Source organism: Xyrauchen texanus, chromosome 22, assembly GCF_025860055.1.
Source record: "Xyrauchen texanus isolate HMW12.3.18 chromosome 22, RBS_HiC_50CHRs, whole genome shotgun sequence".
In the NCBI taxonomy this organism is placed as follows: Eukaryota; Metazoa; Chordata; class Actinopteri; order Cypriniformes; family Catostomidae; genus Xyrauchen; species Xyrauchen texanus.
Window position 1 is genome coordinate 6,012,527 of NC_068297.1, and position 27,912 is coordinate 6,040,438.

Sequence of the window (27,912 nt, forward strand, 5' to 3'; positions counted from 1 at the left end):
TTGTTATGCTTTCTTAAGAAATGATGTTGGACTAAACAATATAAAGTATTCACTGAATAAAACCACAGTCATGTTTTAAGTCTGTTCATGTAAAATACAATATGGTATTTTTTACAGCAATACACTTCCAGCTCCTCTGGTGGTGAGAGCTCATGCGAGGAAGGAAGAATGCGTCGCCCAACACAGTTAAGAACCATCCATTCAAGAAATGTAGTTGATTCAGAGATGCCCTTGTTACACCTTTCCAGTGACCCTGAAGACTACTCCAGCAGCGAGCAGTCATGTGACACTGTTATCTATGTGGGTCCAAATGGCTCAGCCCTCTCAGACAAAGAGCTTACAGACAACGAAGGCCCTCCTGAGTTTGTGCCTATCATTCCATCCCTGCATAAAAATAAAGAAGATCACAACAAGGCTCCTTTGATATCACAACCATCTCAACAAGAAGCTGCATCCCTGATAGCTCAAGCCTCACAGTCTGTCCAGCCCTTGCAGATCAACCATCCTCAGCCACTTCCACCTGTGCCGGAAGAGGGTGCTGAGTCAGGCAAAAAGGAGAAAGACTGTCTCAAATGCAACACTTTTGCTGAGCTTCAAGAGAGGCTAGAATGTATTGATGGAAGAGAAGAGGTGACAAAATTTCCCTTTGAAGAAGTCCCTGCCAATAGAGTTACCAAAATTGAGCCTCTACCTAACCATTGTCCAGTTGTTAAAGAGAGCCTGCAATCAAGTTCTCCGAAGAGGATCTCCAATGACCAGCAACTGGAGGAGATCCGTGAGGTGGTTGAGGAAGCAGAAATTGCTCAATCAATTATTGAAAGCTTGGCACAATGTTCAACAGGCAGTTGTGGACTTTCCACAAGCAGAAGTATGACGGGTAACAGTGGTGTTGGGCAACTCACTCCTCTTCAGAAGACCAAAAGCTCCAGTTTAAATGACAGCAGAGAATCCATCAGTGGTGGGAGTAGCAGTGAGGGAAAATCTCGTCCTATGGGCTCCCCACGTTTAGGCATTGCCAGTCTTACTAAAACATCAGAATACAAACCACCATCCTCCCCTTCTCAACGTTGCAAAGTGTACACCCAGAAGGGAGTAGTGCCTGGCACACCCCCTCACACTTCGCAGAATCTTTACATAGATTCTAGAAAATCATCCACAGAGTCTTTGCTCAATCCTGAGTCTAGAACCTCTCCGGTGGGCATGAGCCCACAGGTCCTAAGAAGATCTTCATGCTCCAACAGCCTTGGATCATCTGAGACGCTGTGTGATGATGTTCCCCAGTTGCCTTTGGACAATAAGAAAGATGTGAAGGATACCACAGCCACAGTTACACTACAACAGCCATTAGAGCCAAATGGAGGTGATGAGTTGGTGTTCACCTTATTGGAAAAGCTGACAATTAGTGGGGTACTGGCGAATGGAAGACAAACCAGTATTATTAGCTTTAACAGTGACTGTTCAGTGCAGGCCCTTGCATCAGGTTCAAGACCTGTTAGTATCATTAGCAGCATGAGTGAAGACCTTGAACATTACAGCACTGTCCCCTGCACAGCCAAAGCCACCATCTCAGAAGTTAACATTGCAAAATTCCTCCCCCTCAGCAGGATTGAGGGGGAAGTGCAGGCAAGTTGTCGTTCCTCAATAAGCTCATGGCTGAGTGAAATGAGTGCTGGCAGTGATGGTGACCAGTCATGTCATAGCTTTGTTGCCCAGCAGTGCTTTGGACAGGGTGAGGCCCTAGCTGAATACAGACTTGTGGAAATTCAAGAGGAAGTTGACATTGAAGGTCTCTCTGAGTCAAATATGCAAAAGAACTCAGAAACTGAAAGTAATCTCAATAAAACTAACAAAATTAATGATAAAAACAGCCCTACTAAACATAAATGGGACAAGATGTTGTCAGCCACAACATCAGGCGGATATGTTCCTTTTAAGACCAACATTTCAACAGCTCACCCTTGTGCTGCTATTAAGCCAATGGTTGTACAGGACTTACAAACCAAAACCCCTTCTGTAAATGATCCCAAATCTCCACCTGCTCCTATATTAAGTGAGATAAATTTTGATGACCCTTGGATGAAAAGGGAGGGTGCTGAAGAGACCAAGCTAAAGGAGGTGGTCAGTGAGATAAAATCAGAGAAGAGAACATCTGAGTCTGTAAAGAAAAAATGCTTTGCCGACAAGCACAGCTCAAGCACTGAAGCAGCATTTTCCCCTGAGTCCATAAATCGTGTGGTGGATGGATGTGAGATGGTCTTCAATGCATCCGAAAGCATAACTGAAGTGTACTCTGCAGACATCCTCAGAACAGGGAGTTTACCTCGAGCATGGCATCGGTTGAACAAGCAGGATGATCTGGAAGATCCTGCATACCGCTATACGAGTGGAGAATATAAATGTCTTGGGGTTACCACCTCTACTCCCTGCAGTCCTAGAGCCACGCTTGAAAGAAAAAGTTCTGCTGTGAGGCAGGGTATCTTTGCCCGTCAGAAAGGAATCCCACCTTTACCACCTGTAAGAAAGTCTAGCCTTGAACAAAGGAACAGAGCAAGTCCCCAACATAATCCCAGAAATGCTCAGACACCAAACCTGCATCTGTCTTTCCTTGGCAGCACACCCGATGATTTGGGTGGAAATGGCAAACATAGAGTTCCAAATGTTGAAAGCAGCAGACTCTTTAGTGCCAAACTTGAGCAGTTAGCAAACAGAACCAATTCCTTAGGTAGGTCCCAGGGGGCACGTTATGACTGTCAGTCCCTGGAAAGGGCTGAGAGTTTGACCTCTCTGGGTTCTAAAGGAGGCATCACAAAAGACAGCACAATGCCAAGGATAGGTAGAAACCTTAACCGTGGCTTACTCTCATCACCCACGAACGGACCAAATGGCAACAACAATGTACCACAGTCACCCAAAGCAAGTCAATCCAAAATCTCTGCTGTTAGCAAACTCCTTATGGCCAGTCCCAAAGCTCGAAGCTTATCAACGTCTACTAAGACCCTAAGTTTCTCCACAAAGTCCCTTCCACAATCAGTAAATAGAAGCTCTAGTTTACCACCCAACGGAAAGAACCAGAACCAGAACTCTTGGTCAACCCAGTCCCTCAGTCGCAGTAGGGGGACAGGACTAGTTTCTAAGCTGCCTTTAAGGGCAGTGAATGGAAGAATCTCTGAGCTTCTACAGGGTAGTTCCAGCTCATGTGCTACACAAGAACGAGTGACTTCTGAAACTGAAGAGAGAGGAGCATCAGTCCAGGGAGAGGAAAGACCTGTGGTCCATACTTTGCCTTCACCTTATAGTAAGATCACCGCCCCAAGAAGGCCTCACCGCTGCAGTAGCGGGCATGCTAGTGACAACAGCAGCGTGCTAAGTGGAGATCTTCCTCCAGCCATGGGAAAGACTGCCTTATTCTATCACAGTGGTGGCAGTAGTGGGTATGAGAGTATGATACGTGACAGTGAGGCCACAGGAAGTACATCCTCAGCTCAGGACTCGATGAGTGAGAACAGCAGTTCCATGAGTTGTCGCAGGAGCTTAAAGAATTCAAAGAAAAGAAGCAATACTGGTAAGCTAATATCACGTCTTTGTGGGTCATATCTAGACGCGAACCCTTGGTTGGTCTTGCGAGTGTGTCATTGGCTGTTACTAAATTTAGGGTTTGGGTAAGGATTAGGGATAGCGTTATAGTTACGTTTCAGGCTAGGGGTAGATGTGGGGTTTCTGTGGGACTCTATATAAACCCAATGTACAGAAGTCACATGCGATTCTCACAAGACATTACCTAGACTGAGGGGTCCCTTGTAGTTCACCCAAAAATGAATCATTTACTCACCCTCATGCCATTACAAACCTCAATTGCACATCTTCTGTGGAAATGTTAGGCAGAAGGTTAGGGACTTACAGCCTGTCACCATTCACTTTGCATTGCAAAATATGACTGTTATGAAATACATAAAAAAAATCTGTTCCTTTATTTTACTATTTTATATTTTAAAATGTTATGTTTAGGTGTAATAAGATGCAACTTTAACCTCTCTATGAACTTGGTTAATGGGCACACCAAAATCCTGGCACAACCTTTACATAGATTTCATGTTGTTTTACTGCCAAAAAAAAAAAAAGTTCATATTCAAAATAATGCATTTTCGTACTAAATGATTGGTCCTAGAACTATACAAAATTACATTTTTAACCAATTGATTTCTGAAACATACTCTCATAGATCATTTTTTTAAAGATACTTTTTTCAGGACTTTTTATGTTTTTGTTATATGACAAAATGTGGCAAAATATAAAACTCCAACCAGGCTCTTCTTTTTCCATCTAAGTTTGACATTTACACTTCAAAAACCGTGTCCTCCTATTGGTATGGTTTCTTAACACTCGCAAGTGTTTTTTTATTGCTTACCATGGCATCCAACTTTGTTCTTTACAACAATAAAAGAACCCTCTTAACAGCACAATTAATGTAATCCCTAATGGACTATGCTCCACATTATTTATTTTACTACAAAGCTTTAAGGCTCATTCCAGACTAATTTTAGAAAAAGCAAAACATTTTATACAGCTTTACTCCCTCAAACATACTTGGATGATTTATTATGATACTGGTATTAGGCTGATAGCAGTTGCCAAACTTAGCTGTGTGTGGTCTTTGAATATTTAGTGCTGCCTAAATTCCTGAATACAATCATTCTCTCCCGTTTCCTCAGGCAAAGAATTTTACACCGTATTTTTCAGCACTACTAACCTTTGCATGAGGGGAATTCTGCTTTAACATCGAAAATGTAAATCCTACACCTGGAACAACAGAGACAAAATCCAGACCAGTACATGTTGAACCACAATGAAAAGCAGTATTCTAATGAATTTGAAAAGGGCTTTACAAAGAGAGTAGGGTATAAATACACAACCACAGATTACAAACAAAATTTACATCAACTGCCATTCTTAACGTACTCTCAGACTTGGATGACTCTGTCTATTGCATAAATTATCGACCAAGTAAAGAATGAGAGACAACTGAAAGTTTTACCTTTTCCTGTGCCGTTTCAGACCAAGTGACATGCTGAAACACATTAATATTACCTTGTTCTTTGGTGCCAAATCAGATAACATATCAGAGGGCCTGGAACGGTCAATTTCTATGCAAATAGGGGAGCCACTTCTGGCAAATTCTGTGGTGTAGACCTCATTCCTGCAGACTGGTCAGATAAGATGCAGCCTGCTGCGGTTATCTCAGTCGTCTGTGTTGTTACAGGCTGACTATAATCCAACACTAAACTGGCAGCAGTGTAGCCCAGTGTAGGGCAAACTCAGGCTTGGCACTGTGATATACTTTACCCTTGGTCACTTTTTATGCTACTCACCAAGCCTCCTTTCTAATAAATCTTATTTGATGTTTGCAGCTGGTAACTAAAAAGTTGGAGGTTCGAATTCCACAAGGGGTTGATCCTTAAGCTATATCCATTGTGTTCTTAAAAATAGTTTGCTTCAGGGAGGCGTTCCCTGTAAGTACAGCCGTGGCCAAAAGTATTGGCAGTGACATAAATTTTGTGTTTTGCAAAGTTTGCTGCTTCAGTATTTTATGATTTTATGAGTTTTTTCACATGTTTCTATGGTATACTGGAAAAAATGATAAGCATTTCATAAGTTTTAAAGGCTTTTATTGGCAAAAACACTCAATATATGCAAAGAGTCAATATTTATAGTGTTGGCCCTTGTTCTTTATAACATCTGCAATTCACTCTGCCATACTGAATATCAGTTTCTGGGCAAAATCCTGACTGATGGCGATCCATTCTTGCCTTATAAGTGCTCGGAGTTGATCACAATTTGTGGGCTTCTGCTTGTCCACTCGCCTTTTGAGGATTGACCACAGGTTCTCTATGGGATTAAGATTCGGGGAGTTGCATGGCCACAGATCCAAAATTTCAATGTAAGATCGCCGAGCCACTTCATTATCACTCTTGCCTTGTGACATGGTGCTCCATCATGCTGGAAAATGCACGGATCATCACCAAATTGCTCCTGTGTCGTTGGGAGAAGTTGCTCTTGCAGGACATTTTGATACCATTCTTTATTCATGGCAGTGATTTTGGGCAGAATTGTGAGAGAGCCCACTCCCTTGGATGAAAAGCAACCCCACACATGGATGGTCTCAGGATGCTTCACTGTTGGCATGGCACAGGACTCATGGCAGCGTTCACCTTTTCTTCTCCGGACTAGCCATTTTCCAGATGTCTCAAACAGTCAGAAGGGGCTTCATCAGAGAAAATATCTTTGCACCAGTATTCTGCTGTCCAATACTTGTACTTCCTGCAGAGTTTCAGTGTGTCCTTGATGTTTTTCTTGGAGAGAAGTGGCTTCTTTGCTGCCCTTCTTGACACCAGGCCATTGTCCAAAATCTTTGCCTCACTGTGCGTGCAGATGTACTCACACCAACCTGCTGTCAATATTGAGCAAGCTCTGCACAGGTGGTGACACGATTCCATAGCTGACTCCTCAGGAGGAGACAGTCCTGGCACCTGCTGGACATTCTGGGATGTCCTGAAGCCTTCTTCAATGCAGCTGAACCTCTCTCCTTGAAATTCTTAATGATCCAGTAAACGGTTATTTCAGGTGCAATATTCTTTGCAGCAATTTCCTTGCACGTGAGGCCATTTTGATACAAAGTGTTGATGGCTGCATGTCTTTTTTTAGAGGTAACCATTGCTAAAAAGAACACAATGATTGGAAGCACTTCTTCCCTCCTTTTATAGCAATCAGTCTGCTCTTATAATCCAATCAGAATGATAGAGTGATTTCACCTGACAAGTACTCGTTCACACTTTCCCAGGTGCTGCTGATATGATTAGTGAAATTATGTTAGCTGGTTATTTTGTGCCAGGGCCAAAAAACAGTGAAATTTGGGTTTTTGTGATTAAGTAAATTTTTTTGGCCTATGAAGCTTTTTGCAATTATTTAAAATGCATCTGATCACTCAAAAAACAAACTTGATATTTTGGTCCCTCACCTATCTATACTGTATATACTGTATACATATAATGTATTATAGGCTAGATAAGAATAAACCTTCTCTTTGATCATACACACTTGATTTTATTGCGACCCTAGGGACCCAGAGGCGGCGACTAATCCCTAATCTTACCCTGGATACCTCCTCTCCCGTGAGAAAGCCTGTCATCAGTCCAGGAGTACGCTGGGTGGACGGCCCCCTACGGCCTACACAAAGGGGTATCACCGAACCCTTCGAGATCAAAGTTTATGAGATTGATGATGTTGAACGTCTCCAGAGAAGACGGATAGTGGGCAATAAGGTAAGAAAAGTGAGCACCTATGTGATTTTAGAGCACTTCTCTTAACTGTGCATAAGGTGGATGTATGATTTGCTTACTTAACTTTGGCTCTCAGGAAGTGGTGTACTTTAGTGCCAAACTGAAGATCCTGGAGCATCGCCAACAGAGGATCTCCGAGGTGCGGGCCAAGTATGACTGGCTGAAAAAAGAGCTGGAGCAGACCAAACAACATCTAATGCTGGAGCCAGAGAAATGGACCAGTGAATGAGTAAGAGCTGAACACTTTGGGTTGATGAATGAATGAATGAACATTACATTTATATAGCATTTTTCTGACATTACACTCAAAGCACTTTACACAGTGAACAGGGAACTCTCCTCAACCACCACCAGTGTGCCATAGTGCACACCAGCTATTAGTGGTGAGGAGAGGGTAGAGTTATAGAGACAATTAATGGCTGGGGATTATTAGGAGGCCATGATTGAGATCGGGGGAATTTAGCCAGGACAACAACAGGGTTACCTACTCTTTACGAGATCTGCTCTAGGATTTTTAAATACCACAGAGAGTCAGGACCTCGGTTTAACATCTCATCCAGAGGACAGTGCCTTTGTACAGTACACTGTCAATTCCTGTCACTATACTGGAGCATTAGGACTCACACAGAAAGCAGGGGGAGCACTTAATGCCTCTTCCAGCAGAGTTTTCCCCAGGAGGTCTCCCATCCAGGTGCAGGCCAGGCTCAACCCTGCTAAGCTTCAGCGGGCAATCGGTCTTGAGCTACAGGTTGATATGGCTGCTGTGTTGATACTAGTGCTGGATATATCATATAGTCGCAATACAAAATGCAACATATCAGTATTACACTGATTTTAATGCTCTTTTTATTTCAAAATGTCATAAAGAATGTTTAATTAGACTAATTATGTAGTCTTTGTCATGTGACTTGCAAGTGAGAGCATTAAGATTGACATTTTAATAGTGTCTCTGATTTAAACTTCATTAAATATGTTCATTTAATATGTTAAATTCGTTTTTGTGAATCTTTTCTGTTGGTTTTAATGAATTCATTCAAAACACTTAAGTTATATACACCTCAAGTAATATCCATCCAGCCATCATTTCATTAAAAGAGATATATATATATATATATTTTGGCTATATCTCCCAGATCTAGTTGATACAAAAGGGAATTAATTGTCATACTTTTTTTTTTTTTTTTTTGTGTGAAGATTTTAGTGAAGATTCTTTTTTCCATTCTTGAATATAATAAAATGACTGTCTTGTTAATCATCATCATTATGAAGACAAAAACAATGACTTTGGTGGGTTTTTCCATTTTGAACATCTGTTTATTATACACTAATGACAGTTGTGTCAGCCATCAGACAATCATTTCCTCTATTTTCGCAGTTGACCTTCAGCAGACATTTGAAGTAGACTCTCTTGAGTACTTGGAAGCTCTTGAGTTTGTCACGGAACGACTAGAGAACCGAGTCAACTTCTGCAAAGCTCATTTAATGATGATCACATGCTTTGACATCACCTGTCGGCGAAGGTAAAGGATTCACCATGGAGTATTAAGGACAATGGGAAGTTGAAAAGGCTTCACTGAGTGTACGTGGGCGAGTTTGTGAGCAAGTTACAAAGGTCATCGCTGCAATGATGGCTGAAATGAATGGGAAAACACAAAAGGCGTAATATTTTTCTAAAGTGGGTTTTGGGGTGGGGGACATGGAGAGTTGGCAAAAAGAAAAAAAAGGATATCAAAATGAGCACTTTGAAACTTTGGATTTATCGATTGCAAAAATGGTTTGCCCACTTGCTGTGAATAAAAGAATAGCATTGTCATATTTGGAAAAAAGTAACATTGTTTAACAAAAAGACAATAAGTGCCTTGTGAACACTTCAATATCTATATGGAAATTTATGGAAATAAATTTCCATATTTTTGTACAGATGGTGCTAGCTTAAAAAAACATGCATACAAACAACAAAAAAAAGGAAAAAATTAAAAGAAAACTGCTTGTTAAACTAAGTGTTTAAACTCTTTGATTCACTGTCTCTGTAACTTGTATTTGTATTGTTATACCTTGTGTACACTAGTTACATGCAACATGAACTGTTATGTGTGTTTTATATTATTTTTTGTATTCTTGGAGACATTGAGACCACATAGAGTTTCAAATGCTATGAAATATGAAACTGCCCAGCACAGTAAAAAAAAAAGAATGATTCTGACATTGACTTATTGATTGTTCAGGTCCCCTGTGGGTATGTTAGCTTTTACAGCAGTGTGACGCCTCGGGCTGGGCCACTCCCCACGTGTCACGGTTGAGGCGAGACGAATCCTCAGTCTGGCAGGACCAACAAGGACCCTTAATACCGATATAGAAACAGAAGCTTCTCACTGCATGCCAAATTCTGGGGCATTTTTAAAGCATTGATTTTCTGCAAATGAAAAACTTCCTAGCCAGGGGTAAAGGAATCCAATCCAAAATATTCATGAGATTTTTGTTCATGAATATTAATTATGTGATGTTCACCTAGAAGTCCTGACTGATTTGCTGAAAGGCAGACATAAGTAGGATTATAAACCTGACAAGGTTTTATGACAAGCCATAGTATTTTGCCATAGTACAAGATGGCAAAATCCTAAGAAATCATACAAGGCTTGTATAAAACAATAGGACTTTACTTCCATAGAGAAAAATAAACAAACCAATGAACTATGTTATTACGATTTTCCTACATTTGACCCCAATCTCAAACCTTAACCTCACCATTAAGTCTAACCCCTTATCCAAACCTAACAATAATTTCAATAGGGGAAAGAAAATGTGTAACATGGAAAAAAGAGAAACATTGGGGTTTGTAACGAGATTCAAGGATTGTATCACAGGTTATTGACCGACATCAGCCATTTGGAACTAGTAACCAAATTTGTTAACAGACGTTTCCTTTCTTTAAATAAAGCGTTAAGAGGCTAGCTAAAAATGGTTGATTGGGTCGTCTTTATAGAAATGAAAGTTGTACATTTTAGTACAAGCCAAGTTGTACGATATCTTACGATTCCACCATCTTGTTTGAATTATTCCATATTGTCACTGTGTTGGGATTGCCACTTGCGCTCTCAGTTCCTAGAATGAGCATGCTAGTTGCGCAGAAATTGCACATTTCACCGTATAAGTTACTTTTCACATTCGAGTACTATAATCTTCTTTGCCCTACAGCCAAGCAAAACAAAACTCTTAGAAAACAATGATTATCTCCCAAATAGTGTTGTACAAATTTCTGAAAGTGGGAGGGATATGTATATACCCCATAGATATGGTTTTTGTTTTTTGAATAATGGTTTTTACAGCCCTGTAGCCCAAATTGGAAACATGATTATGTCTTGAATGGGCATTGATGGCAGAAGAAAATCTGTTTTATTTCCAATATTTGAAATAATCAAGGTTCTTGTAATCGAATAAGTCATGTTGCATTCCAGTATAGATTAGATTGGTGCATATGTCTGGTAATTGGCCTTCCCTCTATGTGGTCTCACTGTCAATGTGCTAACACTTTGGTAAAAATTTGTTATACAGTATATATACAGTATATGGTGCTTGAGACAGTTTCAGCTCTAAATGTTTATAGATGAGTATATCTAGCCTGTTTCTGGTACAAACTAAAGACTTCATACGCTTCTCCATTCCCGCTTCACCCCTCGTCTGCCTTGACCCCGTGACATTCCCGCTGACCTTTTGGAATTGTAATGAATGAAGGGTATTATTTATTTTTTACCTCAGGAGGCCTGTATGACAGATGCTTATATTCTATAATTTATTTACACATAATAGCCTGTAAAGCACTATGCATTAAAATTGTACAGTAGCCAAATTCATACTATATATATATATATATATATATATATATATATATATATATATATATATATATATATATATATATATATATATATATATATATATATATATATATATATATGGTATATATATATATATATATATATATATATATATATATATATATATATATGGTATATACTTGTATATTACACTTTTGTTCTTTATATAGTTTACTTTTCTGCATTTCTTTGTAAATGCATCTACCGCCAAATCATGGGAGACAAGAGACACTACGATTTCAAGGTGCTCCTGGTCACCATTCATGTTTATTCATAATATATGTCTTTACCACAACCTGTCACATGTGGATTGTTCAACTAATACATTGTGTGGTATAAAGTACAATGTGAAAATAATATTGTTTTTAATGCGCTTTAATGTTGACAAAGATGGTTACAAATCTAAGATATCTCCTTTCGCCAAGTTATCTGACAAGAACTGAAAAAAGATCCATTATGAGTGAGATATACTGTATATGATATAAGCTTTTGTCAACATATTGCTTCATGTTTATACTGAAACAGACAGCATGATTTCTTGTGCTTTGGGAAAAGTGGAGCTTGAATGAAAATTTGTTTGACATGCGGACTGATGTAAATAAAGGCCGTTTTGGAAGCTGTATTATTTTATCTGCCTTATTCTGCACAAAAAATAATAATCTGTATAATATACACTCTGTAATGCACAAGACATGAATGAAAAACCTTTCTAGTTATACAGTTCTCTCTGATACTATTGAACTTTTTTGTTCCTACCGGGGCACCGTTTGTTTCTGTAAAGATGTCATCTTTACATTGCTGCATGGAACATCTGCATTTTAATGGGATTTCTTATAAAAGAAAAATTATGAAATCAACCCTCAGTTGGTCTGTTTTTATTCAATAATAGTTTTTAATTCAACATACTCTACCGGTCAAAAGTTTTGAAACACTTACTCATTCTTTAATATAATTAATTATTTATATATTTTTCACATTTTAGAATAATAGCAAAGTCATCAGAACTATGGAATAACATAAGTGGAACTATGGGAATTATTTTGTGACTAAACAAAATCCAAAATAAATCAAAACTATGTTATATTTTAGAATCTTCCAAGTAGTCACCCTTTGCCTAAAATTTGCAGACATGAACTCTTTACATTTTCTCAACCAACTTCTTGAGGCATCACACTGGGATGCTTCTTAAACAGTATTGAAGGAGTTCCCATCTTGCCATGGTTCCCATGTTGGGCACTTATTGGCTGCTTTTCTTTATTATTTGGTCCAAGACATCAATTTCAAAAACATTTTTAATTTAATTTTAGTTTTATAATGAAATAAATTAATATGGTGGCACAATTATATTTTTGTCTACAAAACTAATTTCAAACATTTAAGAATACGCCTTCAGATCAAAAGATTTTTAAGATCATGAGAAACATTTCAGTCAAGTGTTTCAAAACTTTTGACCGGTACGTTGAGCTCCATTTGAGAGGTCTACTAGGTGGATCCACTAATGAAGAGACATCAACCACAAGAGCAGTTTTTGATTGAAAATCATACCTGACATCAGTGAACCACCGGAGATTGTAAGAAAAATGAAAGAGAATTACATTTTAAGTAAAAAAGAAAAAAGAAAGAAGCCTTACACTTGACGGGGCTCGTACAGCAATAACAAATTTATAATCATGTTGTCTGGGGAGAAATGGCCTTGTCATATTTCACCCCAAACCCAAAAGAAAGACAAAATAAGAAATTCAATTTTGCATACTAAAACGAGGCCTAATTTTGTACAATTAAGATTATGTGCAAAGTTACATTATTTGCACCCCACCTAAATACTCATTACTGTAACACAGAAACTGCAATACATCAAGTAAATTAATGCATCAATTATTACTATAATGTGTACTTGTGCTTTATTGAAACGCACATATCCTTTACAATTTAACCCTTAATCAAGAGTGGAAAACGATTAACAAACAATCATTTCATGTCATTTTTTATTTCATTTAGACTTAACAGATTTCCAAAGGAATTTTTGAAATATTTTGGATTTTATGAGTTGTATCATCCAGGATACGCTGCACTGTTAAAGTACAAAAAAAAGTCATTTGTGCAAAAAATGAAGAGTTTCTTACTTTCAGTCTTATTTTAAAACATATAATGTGTGTGTGTGTGTGCAGGTTTGTGTATACTTGTGGGTGCCATTTTTCTTTTTTAAATGCCCTCACTAATATAGTGAAACATTTTTGGTGGTTCTCACAAGTAAAAAAAAAAAAAAAAAGGCTCATAAATCAGCCAAATCACGCTTAGCTTATTTACATATATGCACAGGCTTCTGCGAGGGTTAGGTTTAGGGGACAGAATATATCTTTAGCCAGCTATGAAATCAATAGAAGTCTATGAGATGTCCTCACTAATATAGTGAAACAAACCTGTGTGTGCATAGTGTGTGTGACAAAACTGAGAAAGGTTTAGCTTTAAGGTTGCATGTATGACCTGTGTAAGTGTAATAAATGTTTATGTGTAATAATGTGTATTTACCTTTTTTCTTCCTAAATTCGGGCTACATGTCACTGGGGATACACACACTGGGAATTACACATCTTTAGAAAATTTTCGCAATTAATATGAGCAGTTTTATTTAGTTTTTTGTTTTTACTGAAGAAAAGTAATATTAATCTATAATTAATTATCACAAAGTCAGCATGTCTCGCACCATGAGCGGCCATGTTGGATTTAGGTCAGGCTGACTTAACGATCACAACGATCAGGTTGACTATAAGAAACTAAAGAGTATGTATCTTGTGGTGCACGTTGCCTGTTTATGGGTTAAATGGATATTTATTTTCACATTACAGTAATAATAATGTGATTTTTGCCACATTACAATAAGAATGAGATTTTTCTGTCTTTGTTGGATACTAAAATTAGACAAATACGTTTTTAATGTGCTTAATTGTCATAAAAATATCACAATGACAAAAATTGTCTTGCCCAATACTTGGAAGTTCCAGCCAAGGTTAGTGGTTGGTCCCATTCTTATTTAGTGATAAATGATGTCATTGTGGGCTCAACAAAGGGCTCAGTGCGTTGAGTTATGAGTTGGTAAAGCCTGCAGACATGGGACTGCTGACAACTTCCTCTTATGGTCCATTCTATCCAACTGAATGACTTTTATAAGATGCTATCTCCATGTCAGAGTAGAACATCTCCAAAAGCTGTTTGCTTTAGTGGACACAGAGTTTTGAGAGGAGATGAGCTGGTATAAGACATAATCCCTGTCTATCTGTATCCTGTCCCTCATGAGGGTTAAATAGATTTAACTAGAAAAACAAACTGTGTTAAAATGTCCGGAGAAATGGGCCACTGACAAGAAAAAATGTCATCTGCGCTGACTTGGCCAGATGGATGGCATGCAGTTACTATGCCACTACACGTAGAAAAGAGAGTTTTATTCTGACTTTGTTGTATAATATGGGCCGTTCCTGTTATGCAGTAGGGCCCAACAGGGCTAAAGGCTCCACAGGGTAAAAGGCTGCATTGATTTTATTTTCACACAAAACACTAAATAGCATAAAAAACTACCACAATACTTTCCTAAACACCTGTTTGTCACTATGTATGGCAAAATGTTCCTATTCCATGAGATATTTGCGTGTGGTATCTAAATGTTGATTTTAAGGCAATTTGCAAATTTATGTAGCTAATGAAAATCCATGAAATTATATATTTATTGATCATTTTCAGTTTTGTTTAAGGTCATAAATCAAAATGTTTTCAACAATGTCCAATAATTGAAAGGATAGTATTTGGGTTAAAAAGCCCCCCTGTTGCAGGGGCTAATTACCCCTATTTAACACATAAGTGGGGCGAATAGATTTCAAAGTGTGCTCTCATTGACACATCCAATCATAATAGAGATTAGTTTGTTAATAGAATACTCCCTCGCCACCTTTTTTTAAAAAAACAGTATTGTAATTAATAAAAAGCTACATTTCCATAAGTCCAATTTTCCTCCACGGATGTTGGAGAAAACGAAAAGTTTTTAGATTGACAGAAAAAATACCGTATAAGCATTTTCACGCAGTAAAGGGGTGCTGTAGATTCTTGGTGAAAAATACTTTGTGCTCCCACACATAATCCATTTTGATCAACTCTTCTCAGTAGCTTCATTACAAACAGGAAGTTAGATGACAAAATTTCGGAAGAGCGGAGCACGGAAAATGCGGGGCTGAATAAGGTCAATACTTACTGATTTATTGTGCTGTTGTTTTCCCATCAAAATGATGTAATTTCCTGGAGAATGATGTCATTGAGGTTAAAGGGATAATACAAAAGACTATCAGGATAGAAATTCAGGGTTCACACTCTTTTCAATGCAACATTTTCCAGCATATTTCCAGGTCATTTGATGTGCACAACGGGTGTAATATAAAGCGGTCATGATACATATTGTGGTTATTGGATGGATGTTTTTTCAGAATTCCATATTTGAGCATTTAATAAAATTGTATGATCAAAATGGTGTCTAATGACATCAATTCATTAAAACTTTAAATGAAAGGAAAATAGAACCATTTTACTTAATTGAATTTTTCATCATAACATTGCATTATTTTTATCAAATGAAGTGATTTTTTTACAAACTCCTCACAGCACAATCCGAAACACTCGAGATAACAATTACCGTCAATTTTACATTGAAATACAGTAATAATATATTGTTGTCTTTTCCCCATTTCACGAGTCCATTTAAATCAATCTTTTATTTTTGCATTTCTGTGTGTTTTTGACAGTAGTTCATAGCCAAGTGTGATTATTAAACTCCAAAAAGCTACACACACACACACACAGAGCACACATGATGTTCATGATGAGGTGTTTTCAGTGTTTCAGCGGCCAGCTTCACACATTCACTTTGAAGTGCACAGAACATGACGATTAGATATTCATTTAAATTAATTGCAGCCTTTTGCTGTTTAATAATTGCACTTGGACATATCCTGATTTTATTGTAATTAATTGGGCATTCAAACATACATTTTCATCCCAAATGTTATTTTCCATGATATTCCACACTATAATTACATTAATATGACTAGACTCAGTGATTCCGCCCTTCAAGTGGTAATAGTTGGTCTCCAATCTCTGAATTATTGAAAATTATTTCACAACCTAGTGGTATAAAGGCCGCACTACAAAACATCTCAATGGTCTGACCATTGTCATTGTTTTAAATTTACAACTTAGTGTTTTAATAATTAACATAACAGCAATGTTGGAATAAAAAAAAAAATCTTATCATTGTTTCATCATCCCATCATTATTCTTACAGGTAAAAAGGTTTAGATTTGTAGTGCTGTGTTAAACTATTTCATCATTATAAAGAAGAGTTAACCGCAGATGAGCAGAGAATGTACATGTTGATGTAGTTAAACAATGTGAAGCTGCTGGCAGTGACAAAACATTATGAATTTGTGTATTTTGTACATGTAATAAAAACCTTGTTAATGACACAGTCAAACAGTTTTATTGTACTCAAATATTTTCCAGCTGGCAAAATTATTATCCAGGACATTTAGGTATTTATTTCATTTTCCCATGACTGGAAAACTGCATTACAAATGTCCAGGTTTACCAGGATGCATGGGAACCATGAAAGTGTTGATTAATATTGTAAAGAAATTTGAGAGAGACAAAAAAAAAAAAAAACATTGTAGAAAGACCTGGAACATTTCTTAATAAATTTTATTTCAGAAATTAGTAGCAACCGGGGACATGATAAAATTGGTAACATCTGCTTAGACACATGAACTTTAAATATTGTGAGTTTAATCGTTTATCCAGGATATTAAGACATATAAATTCAGACCGTGAAAATATACTGCATAGTAGGAATGACCGATATATCACATCAAAGTATCTTACATGAGCTGCAAGAATACAAATTGTAAAAAAGAGCATGAAAATTCAAAGCAGCTGTTGAAATATGTTTATAAAATCTAAACAAATGCCAAGTCTTGCCAGAGTTACTCCACCCCACTGTAATTTGTTTGGTAAGTGTTCATGGGCATTCCCGAGGTTCTCCAAACAGCATGTATCAAATCCAAAAAAGTTCTTCTTTTACTTTGTCTAGTCTACAATTCTGTAAGACCTTTCAATCTGGTAAATACTTTTCCTTGAAATAGGACTAAACAGCAATCTTTAAAGGGCAATATGAAATGTTATTCTTGAATAACTGTATTACTCGAGTGACCAGACACAAGCCTACAAACTATATTTGTCCCAGAACAGTGACTAAAAAAAGAGATTCCATTAAGCACCTCTTAATCTGAAAGATGCATTTAAATACTAATAAGATTTAACACCTACAGTCTCTATGGTAGTCTAAAGCAAAAGTAGAGTGCCCCAATTCTTCTTATATTTCAATAGATATTCTATTATATATTTATCTAATGGATGTAAAACAGCTGTTTTGCTGGGCAGGTAGCAGCACCCAACTGTCATTATTGCAAAACATTTTTAAACACAATAATTTGAATTAATAGCTTTTCTTTTCTGAAATGAAGAAGCACTGCAGGAAGCAATGCTGTTTTTCCCCCTCTCCCTTGGTACAAAAAATTGAAAAAAGTATTCAGTGTTTGGGTTCATTGGGTTTGATGCACAGCGGCACAAGAGCAGGTGGCCGATGCAACCATCCAGAAAAATTCCATTTGAGAACAAATATAGCGGAGCATTGATTGACAGCCAACGTGTAAAAGAAAGTGTAGGGAGGAATTTGGAGCAATGGCATGGTGTCTGTGGCAAAGCTGGCGTAGTTGGTCTCCTGGCAGAGCGATGATGACACAGGCTTATGCAATGGCACAGATCAGGCTAGACTCGACCCAGCTCGGACTGGCACTCTGCCAGTTTTCTCCTCACCTCATTAGTCAGGGCATGCTCCGTCCCATGGGTCACCTTCATGATATCATAGGCCTGAGAATGGGGAGGAGACATGGTTGAGTTAAACAACTGTCTTCTGAGAGAGAAAATTCATGCCAAGGCTTGAAAAGAGACCTAAATGGATACAAAGCAGCCATTAGGTTAGGTGGGATTTGGCTGCCATTCCAAGTGTGGCAGGGGGGAAATCTTCAGTGGAAGAAATGTGGCAAAGACACAATCTACCATAATAATTAAAAGGTAATTAAAGTTGCAATGTCACATTTTTGTCTAACATTTGAAAGATCTAACCTGGTCTCACAGAATCAAGTTAATGTGCCTTGTGGTTCTTATGGCGGCAGTTTCCTGGCAAAATGAACATTAGAGGTGCTACAACTACGTTCTTTTTATTTCCTTTCACACAAACACGAGTAAAACAGAAGATTATCAGTTCACAAGTACATACTCTGTTGCTCACACAATGTTATCAATAACATCAAAACACTTTTACTAAAGGACATTATAAGGCAATACAACCGATAGAGCATTGCACTTGCGATGCAAATGACCATGGTACGAGTCCTGAAGAGCATGTGAGACAAACGTTTCATAGAACCACACAACAATGTGTGTAATTTTAGCGTCACACAGTGGACGACGTTTCATCTCGGAACTGACGCAACACGTGTAATGACCTAAGTAATATTATTTTGCTGAAATGTTTTATAAACAAAAGCTGATTGGACGATCAATGTTCCAAGTCAATAAGGCTGATATATGCACACAGTTAATCAGACATCAAATGAACTAATATATTACAGCTCCAGTTTGCTATGTTGCTTAGCAACCATATACAGCATACTGTTAAGATAATAAATTGTAATATTTGATGGAAGAATTGTTTATTATTAGAAGTATTGATTGTACTGACTTTTATTGATAATACAGATGATGATTATAATTATTAATAATAAATTAAAATTAAAAAATACATTGAAAATTGTATTGCTGTTGCTTTTGTCACCCTTTTACAAAACCGGCCAAATTTGAGGCCAAACATTAACTGGGATTTTACCATGTTTAAGTGTATTTTCAGCACTCCCCTTTGTGTCGTGCCCCCCCCCACCAGTGATAAAATCACTGTAAAATCTCTGAAAACATCAAATGATTTATCAGATTATGGTTTTAGTACATACTGTACTACAAACAGGGGCGGCTGTGGCTCAGGTGGTAGAGCGGGTTGTCTACTAATCGCTGGGTTGGTGGTTCGATTCCCGGCCCACACGACTCTACATGCAGAAGTGTCCTTGGGCAAGACACTAAATCCCAAGTTGCTCCCAATGGCAGGCTAGCACCTTGTATGGCACCTTGGCCATCATTGGTGTGCTTGAATGTGTGCGTGAATGAGACGCAGTGTAAAGCGCTTTGAATACCACTAAGGTTAAAAAAGCGCTATATAAGTGCTGACCATTTACTAAAAAAATTATGAGCATAATTACATTTTTCAGCCAACATCTTATAATTTTCAAGATATTAAAGCAGTTTTACGACATTTTGTCTTTACTTTGACATTTGTGCCAGTCTGCCAGACGCCAACTAACTTTTTACTTGGAAAATCTTATCTGACATTAGCAGACAGAGAGTGGAGTCAGTGCAGAGATATCTATATCATTGTTTAGACAACATCAGAGAATTGGCAAGCTCGGATGCAGGGCAGTAGCTGAAGCCAATCACCAACAAGGGTCTCGTTACTGTCCTGATCTCTCTCTGTAGTAGTTTATAGGGCCAAAGAGCATCTGATAACAGACCTGTGTGAAGCTCCCCTGAGCCTCCTCCAGTCTGCCTAGGTAATGCTGAAGCTTCCCCACCCGCAGAAGCTCCACCGCTCTGGATGGATGAGGATCACGGTAGTAGAATCTGTGCAATGAGACAAAGAATGTGAATGAATTGGCAAAACAAATCATAACAATGTTAGGCTTAATGAAACCATTGTTTTTTTTATTTTTTTATTAGTGAAGCATTATTAGTAAACAAAATAATTAGTTGTTATTAGTGAAGCATTAAGTACTGTCAGCGGATCATTATTGCAACATAAACACAGACAGGGTGATCAGGAACCTGACATAAAGCGGAGGAACTTGTATCACCCTGAAGGTTGTTTTTTTTTTTCGTGATAATGTGAAATTATCTCACTATAAATCATTTATTACATGAATTCTTAAAATCAAAATGAAATATTGATGAGTTTAAAGTAGTGAATTTTAATAATTGAGAGGAAAGAGATTGCAGAGTGGTATGAGAGAAACAGCTTGGTAGAAAATCCTCGGACAATCGTCAATAATATAGTTGACCGGTCAATACACCAAAATAATCAGAATCAGTCAGAAACAAGTACCAATCAGAAACAAATATTCCAGAAAGCCATCATGAATTTTTTAATAAATACACCATGAATCTACTCAACCAGACACAAAAAATAACAAACTGAACTGATCCTGCAAGATCCCACCTCTTCATGTCTCAGAAGAAAGCAACATTTCTTTGTATTATTTTTTTTATCTGGTCTTTGAGCATGTCAGATTAATAGTGGTGATCCTGGCTGGAAACATGCTACCGTCAGCGTGTTCTGGCCGCAGGACCGTGAGGGTGATGTTCCTTGTCAGCAGAGTAAAAAGAAAAGCCTTTATTCCACATTCCCCATTCATACGCACTAAGCCAACAGCAGTGGGCCAGGCTTATGGGTGATCCTCAATGCTGAGATGAGCAAACCAGAGGGAAGTTGATGGTCTACCACTGTAAAACCCGGGACATAAACATCACAAAGCCCTGTACTGGCAGGAAAGTGCTTGGGAATATAAGAACATGAGACTATTTAGAATGATTTTTATGACATACTGTAGTTTGAAAATATTAAAGGAAAAGTTCAGTAAAAAATGACCTACCCAAAATTATTTACACACATCATCATATTGGTTTGTTGTATGACTTTCATTCTTTTTGTGGAACACATAGGAGATGAGTAGCAGAATAGCAACACTGCTCTTTTATTTACATCGAAAGCAAACAACAACCATTGGTTACTGCAAAGAATGCAAAAGAATTGCTGCACAGGGTGTAAAATCTCGGTGCTCTTTGGTGTGTCACACACCCTGACGAAGGCATAAGCCGCAATGCGTAGGTGTATCTGTCACCAATTTTACTTCTAAAAGCCATGATATAATAAAGGCTTTTTAACTTTTCTACACAATTCGAGTGCCTTGGAATTTTTATTTTAAGTTTTTGAACAACCATTGGTTTTCAAGCTCCAAAAAGGATATAAAAGCACCATATACATAGTCCAAATGGCGTGTGCATTACATTCAAAGTCTTCTGAAGCCATACAAGGCACCATTTAAATAAAAATGTCCAGTCCAATTTCGAAAAAGACCAAAATTTAAGTTGTTATTCACTGAAAATATTGCTCTCAAAAGTAGAGTAGCTCTCAAATGTCTTTTGTATTTGTCGATTCTAAAACTTGATCCATCATGAACGGTCACAAGACATGTAAGAATCCGTGGTATTTGACGTGACAGAAGTCGAACTTGGTGCAATGCGTTTTGAGCTACACAATCATACATGTTTGGAACAACATGAGATTGAATAAATTATGTAAATGTTTTAACTTTTGGATGAACTACTTTTTTAAAGACATATGATGCTGCATTATATTTCAATTGAGTTCCAACTCAACCCAATGATCTCCCCACAGCTTTATAGACTCTACTTTCATGGCCTTGATTGACTTTCAGTTAAAGGTCAGATCCTTGGCAGTAAAAGCAATGATGACCAACGTTTGGCTCATAGACTATACAGTTCTTCATATGTTCTTCAACTCTCGAGGGTTTTGGATGGAGACACTCAGTTAATGTCTGGCTACACAGTTGTGGGCACTTGCTTTGTGAAATATTCCTCTATGGGGACTTATCCTGACATCACATAGTGCCAAATTTTATTGTCATGGGTTACAAGCTGGTCATTGTCAAGGTCATCTAATAGCAGAGATTGATGCTCTGAGGTCCTCAGCTTCTTCTGAATGACCCCGGTGATTTTGCTAATCGTAAAAATGTCTAGAGGTATCAGATACTCTTTAAATCTTACAAGAAAAGAATGAGGATTCAGGTTTCATGCAGACAAATTCTCTTGGTATGATGGATATGAAACAATATTCTGAAAAATATTTATATGACTGCCAGAAAAACTGTAGTTGCCTTTAGCTTGCTCACGGCAAGATGTAGACAATATTTCTATCAGGAAGACTTGCAGATTTGAGTAAAGTTTTAGATTACATTTATTTGATGAATATAAAACAGGAATGTAATGTCTCTTTTTGACGTAAGCTCCATCTAGCGGTCCGAAGAAATTGTACTTGAAACCGTCAGATCCTGCCGGAGATAGGAGGCAGGGGCGAGGAACCTACACCTGTGCAGGACAGGACTCAACAGGTGGTGATGGGGTGGAGGAGGTTGTCGTGTCAGTACACCGAAACAGCAATGTGATAGATTGTGAGCAGACTTATAAAGCAATGGCTTACATGTGATTGGCTAGGAGTTACTTAGCTAATGGTGCGATGACGTACAGCTGCTAGTCTTCCCGCTAGAACTACGCTGCACTTACATTTCCTGTAAAGCTGCTTTAACTATATGTATTGTGAAAAGTTCACTACAAATACATCTTTTTTACATACAAATTCTTCTTTGGGCTTTAGCACAATGGCAATATGAATGTCCATGCTGTAATTTTGCTATAATGTTTTCTTTATAAAATCATGCTTCCTATTTTGTTTTTGTATGCATTATAAATAGGTCTTTATATGCAAAGGAATAGTTCCCTTTATATTTTAGGAAAAGGGTCCCTCACAAGGGGAACATCATATCTGGGGGTTGTCATCAATTTTAATTGTTCTGTTCCATGTAGAGCACAATGTTAAAGATGTAATGGTTACATAACAAGAAAAAACAAAAACAATGTTAATTTAGTGTTATTAATCGCACAGTTTTGGCTCTAAAATCTGACTGGATGAGCCATGTTCGAAGACATTATAAAAGCCAATATATTGTAAGTCAATAGTTATGTGATGTATTATATGTTAAAATCGGCAGAATATTTGTTAATCCCTCAGAGACCCAGCATAAGAGATTCTTGATATCTTTTCTGAAAAACATATATTTTTTTTGTGCATATTTTGTTTTGGGTGGAAATTTGTGTGACTTCAAAAAACAATGGCAGTCTATTGGAAAATCTTGGGTTTTTGTAAGGGCATAAAATTATTATGTCCTTAACGCCTTGTTCGCAGAACTCACTCTTACTTCCGCATTAGACATCCGAGAATTTGCACGTGATGAAATCGTATGAGTTTATGCGAACAACATCGTGTGAGACATACGAAATAGCCCCCTCGTACACTATGTACAAATTTTCATGAGATCGGTTGATACATTCACAACCAGAAGCGCAAGTTAACAAAAACGAGCGCAAGTCAACTGGACTGAACACAAATATGGTAGCATATGTCTTGTAAAGTTCTGCATCACTGGTCTAGCCTGATTGTCCACGCTTCTGGTTTCTGTAGCAACAATCAGAGGAGGGGCCACAGAGAGCCGTAGCGACCTGTTAATGCTTCCATTAACGTCAGCTCAGCCTTTTTATTCATCTTCACGCTGGATCATTACCAAGAACAAAGAGCTGTATCTCCGTCGGGATCACTTTAGAGGAATATTAAATTGTGATTTCTATCTCCTCGGCAAACAGCAACTTGTTCTGGCACTGTAAAGGAGTGCGGCGCCCGAGAAAGACAATAGCTTTTTATCATTAATCTGCATGGCAGACAATGACAGCACATTAACAAAGCCTTGGCACTGTAATCTGCAGCGTGCATATCCATGCATTAAACATGCATTTGTCAATGTGACATCAATCACAAATCACACTGCTTGTGCAGCACCAATCGAGTGAACATAGCGTACTACCATAACGTTGCTACCATTATTGCAAGCATGCATATAAAATGATCAGTTGATGAATCTAACTAATCTATCACTCAGCCAGCTTTTTAACATTTATAGGAGTGTGCTTACTTTATACTTTATTGTCCACTGACATGGACATTTCTCTTTGTCTTCTCATTAGAGTATACGGACACAGAAGAAATACAAAGCACACAGTAATCACACAAGAACTACATAAAATCCAATAAGAAAATACATCATTATGGTCTCAGAATTTTACTCAGTGATCTCAAATGATTACCATTACATAACCAAATAAAAATGAATCCCTATCTATACAGCCTTCCGGACGGAAGCATTACAAATTCAGAAAGCAGTGGATGTGTGGGATCAGATGTACTAGTCCTTGCTGTCCTGAGCACTGCGTCCTGATACAGACTTTCCAGTTGTAGCTGTTGCTTCCCAATTATTTTTCCTGGCAGTCTTGCTCCTCAATCCCAATGAGATTAAATGGGGAACAAATGTAGATTTAAATTTAGGTCTTGTTCTTTTTAGATGCATTTGATATATCTCAAATGTATCTCCTCTGGAATATAAAGTGATCATACACGACTATGTTTAAAAATCTTAAATAATTAAATAATCTTCCTTAGCAAAAAACAATCTGCACTCATAAAAATTAACCAAATATTTACTGATTTCAATTTAAAAAGAAAATACCATCAGATTGAAATAGTCTTGAATGAGTAATCTTTAATAAATATTAAAATATTTTAATAAAATAAAAAAACTACATATATAATATGTTTTATTAATTTAATTTTGATAAACATTACAAAATTCAGTTTGATGGAATTTTGTTATGAAACTGAAGTGCGAAAATCTTAAAAATAGGTTTTTGCCCATCACCCAGATTTTGCATTGTATGTAGTCACATTTATCGGCATCTTTACCTGCTAATCACTACTGTGCACAAGTCTTGAGTGCATGCTTGTTTTGAAGTCAAAAGCAGAGAATAATTTAACGATTTTAAATATCACGTATACGCAGTTGTCCTTTTTTGAATAAGCAGATTTGAAATGGTTATCAGCGTTTTGTGCATGAAAACACGCTCTCTCTCAAACTGTGCTCAGATTTGCCAAAATACCAAAGTCTGCAATCGAAAGACAAATATTTCAAAATGAATTCTCTCATTTGTTTTTATTTCTTCTAATGGATTTTAGACTTAAATGTGAAATCAGTAATTGATTTGATGTTAAAGGAATGTTCCAGTTTCAATACAAGTTAAACTCAATCAACAGCAAAAAAACAAAAACAAATCAAGGGTTGCAGTGAGGCACTTAAAATGGAAGTGAATGGGGCCAATTTTTACAGGGTTTTAAGCAGTGGCGCAGCCACTGGTGGGCCCACCTAAATTAGACCCAGGCCCACCCAGAATATTAGAGATCATTTTACTTCAAACAAATATTTATAAAATAAATTAAAATGCAGAATTTGCTTTCTGAAAGTGTGAAAGAACTTTTTGAATGTGCCGCCTTTCTGTTGCTAATGAAAATTTGGAAAGAAAAGAATTTGGCCGAATAATATGACCCATCCATTTTTATTGAGACCCACCCAAAAGTAATTTCCTGGTTACGCCCCAGAAATATGAAGCACATCATTTTATAAAAGCACTTACATTAATTCTTCTGTTAAAACTCATGTATTATTTGAGCTGTAAATTTGTTTAAATTTAAATTTTTACAGTCGTTTCAGGGTTTTACATCGTGACATTACATCGTCATGGTAACGAATTTGTAAAATTGTCTATAACTTTACACAGAAAAGGTTAGTAAGTGATTTTATCACACTAAAATCACATTTACATGCATATCTTTTATGTCTTGTGGCTAGACTTTTGAAACCGTGGGTATTTTAACGTTGGTCCCCATTCATATTAAGTGCCTCACTGTATCCAAAATGTTTGCTTTTTTTTTTTTTTTAGGAAAAGGAGGAATGAGTCAAAATTAATTTGGTGGTAATGAACAGTACTCCACATATGCGGTTGACTGAGCTTAACTTGTATTGAAACCGGAACATTCATTTAAAATAATTTCTCCTATCTCAGCTTGATGTATATGCGATTTGTTGCAAACTCTGGCGACCAATGGAAGATGGTGAGAGTATATTTGCATACCTCCACAAAAGATATGGTGGAAGCGATAATGGCAGAATGGCTGTTTTTTGTATACATAGTTTATATTATTATCGCTCAGTTGCCACAGAGCTGCCTTACAGACATTACCTATGACTCTCTTACTGTTAATCGCCTCTTACTGCCCCATCCCTCATCTGCCCACCTTTGACTTCATTTTGAACCCTCAGAGTAATAACAAAGCCCTCTACTACAATCCAATCCTGCTAGGCTCCATCCTCTTTTCCATCCGCATGCTGTAAAAAGTTTAGTCTGTGCCCTCTCTGTTACCCAGACTTCTACACTGTAGTCTCAGTGTCACTAATGCCTACCTGGGCCTCCGGAACATTCTGGCGGTTTCTCGGAGTTGTGTGTGTGTTTTTTTTTACTGTTTTAAGAAGCAATGCTGCAGGTGTCCACAAAACAATCCCTCTCACAAATTTCACACCCATTTCCCCTTTGAACTGATGACAGCTGACACATATTTTGTGACCCTGAAAAACGGAAGAGGCTTTTAATTAAATAACTGTGTTGTGACTTAAAAAAGTTTTGGCAGGGATTCAGCAGAAGTTTAGGTTTCCAATCTTTCTTAGTCATGACAGTGAGATGAGGACAAAGGAAGGGCTTCTACCTCACAGAGGAAGCTTTAAGGAAGTTGTCAGTGAAGTTAAATCAACAGTAACTGTGAACTGGATGCTTGGATTTTGTAAGAAAAGGGTTGCTTAGGTGTTTGCAATGGTTTTCAGTGCTATGCCATGGAGTATACAGTTTTATCCACATTATGTTTTTAATTCAAAGAGGAACGCATGTGTTCTCTGTTCATCTTTCTTTTTGGGTATGTAACAGTGTAAATATAAGAAATGATTCTCTATAAATATTTAAATATAACAGTCCTGTTTTATGCAGCACCTATGAATAGAAATGTGCATCTTTGAAGTACTGATGCAGAATTATGTGCTTCTCTGTCCGTCACCGGATGGCATTTTGGAAGCAGGCTAAATTATAAATATCAGTGGCAATTTTTAAAAACATCATTAGGCTTTAGTTGGCAGGACTGAATATATTCCAAGTTGGAAAAGTTACACAAAAATGTGCACATCCAGTAAACGGGTGACTCTAATGAAAACTGCTAAGAAAAGCCCAGATCATAATCAACCCCACAAGAAAAAATAAGAAAAGATAAAAGTCTAATTTTAAGAACATTTCAATTCTTTGCCTTGCCACATAATTTTCATGACATCTCAGCACATGTAAACACAGCCGATTCTCATTCTCATTCTCATTGTTAGAGTGCAATAATAATAAAAACTATGAAAATATATTATTGAAATTGTAAAGTTAAATATAAAGTCTTTGCTAGTCACAGTTTTTGCCAAAAGACGAACTTACCTTGACACCAGTTTGTTAGAAGTAGGCCTAATTAAAAAATGGCTTATAAAAGCGACATTAGTTGACATTTTCATATTTAAAAATAATAATAGATAAAAATCTCAATGAAAATATGTAATAAAATGCCATACACACTTATGGTGCATTCACATACAATGCGTAGCGAGCGTTTCGCGTGGCGCGATTACATCCAAAGTTAATGCAAAGATGCGAATAGACGCGAATTCGTGCCGGGCGGCGGGAATGAAGCG

At 37.4% G+C, this 27,912-nt stretch overlaps 2 protein-coding genes across 3 annotated transcripts in view; one reads left to right on the forward strand and one right to left on the reverse strand.

The window, feature by feature from the left end:
- The window catches only part of kif26ba (kinesin family member 26Ba), a 123,573-nt gene extending 112,398 nt beyond the window's left edge, over positions 1-11,175 (forward strand). For both annotated transcript variants that reach the window (XM_052154336.1, XM_052154337.1), the window contains exons 12-15: positions 118-3,562; positions 7,114-7,316; positions 7,411-7,561; positions 8,710-11,175. In XM_052154336.1, coding sequence (XP_052010296.1) covers positions 118-3,562; positions 7,114-7,316; positions 7,411-7,561; positions 8,710-8,858 — 3,948 coding nt within the window. In that variant the 3' untranslated portion in view covers positions 8,859-11,175. The remainder of the gene's footprint in view (positions 1-117; positions 3,563-7,113; positions 7,317-7,410; positions 7,562-8,709) is intronic.
- Positions 11,176-16,955: 5,780 nt separating this feature from the next.
- Positions 16,956-27,912, reverse strand: part of smyd3 (SET and MYND domain containing 3) — a 199,490-nt gene continuing 188,533 nt past the window's right edge. The window contains exons 11-12 of the mRNA XM_052153168.1: positions 19,924-20,032; positions 16,956-18,172 (exon numbers count right to left, since the gene is read on the reverse strand). Of these exons, the coding sequence (XP_052009128.1) occupies positions 18,071-18,172; positions 19,924-20,032 (211 nt within the window). The 3' untranslated portion in view covers positions 16,956-18,070. The remainder of the gene's footprint in view (positions 18,173-19,923; positions 20,033-27,912) is intronic.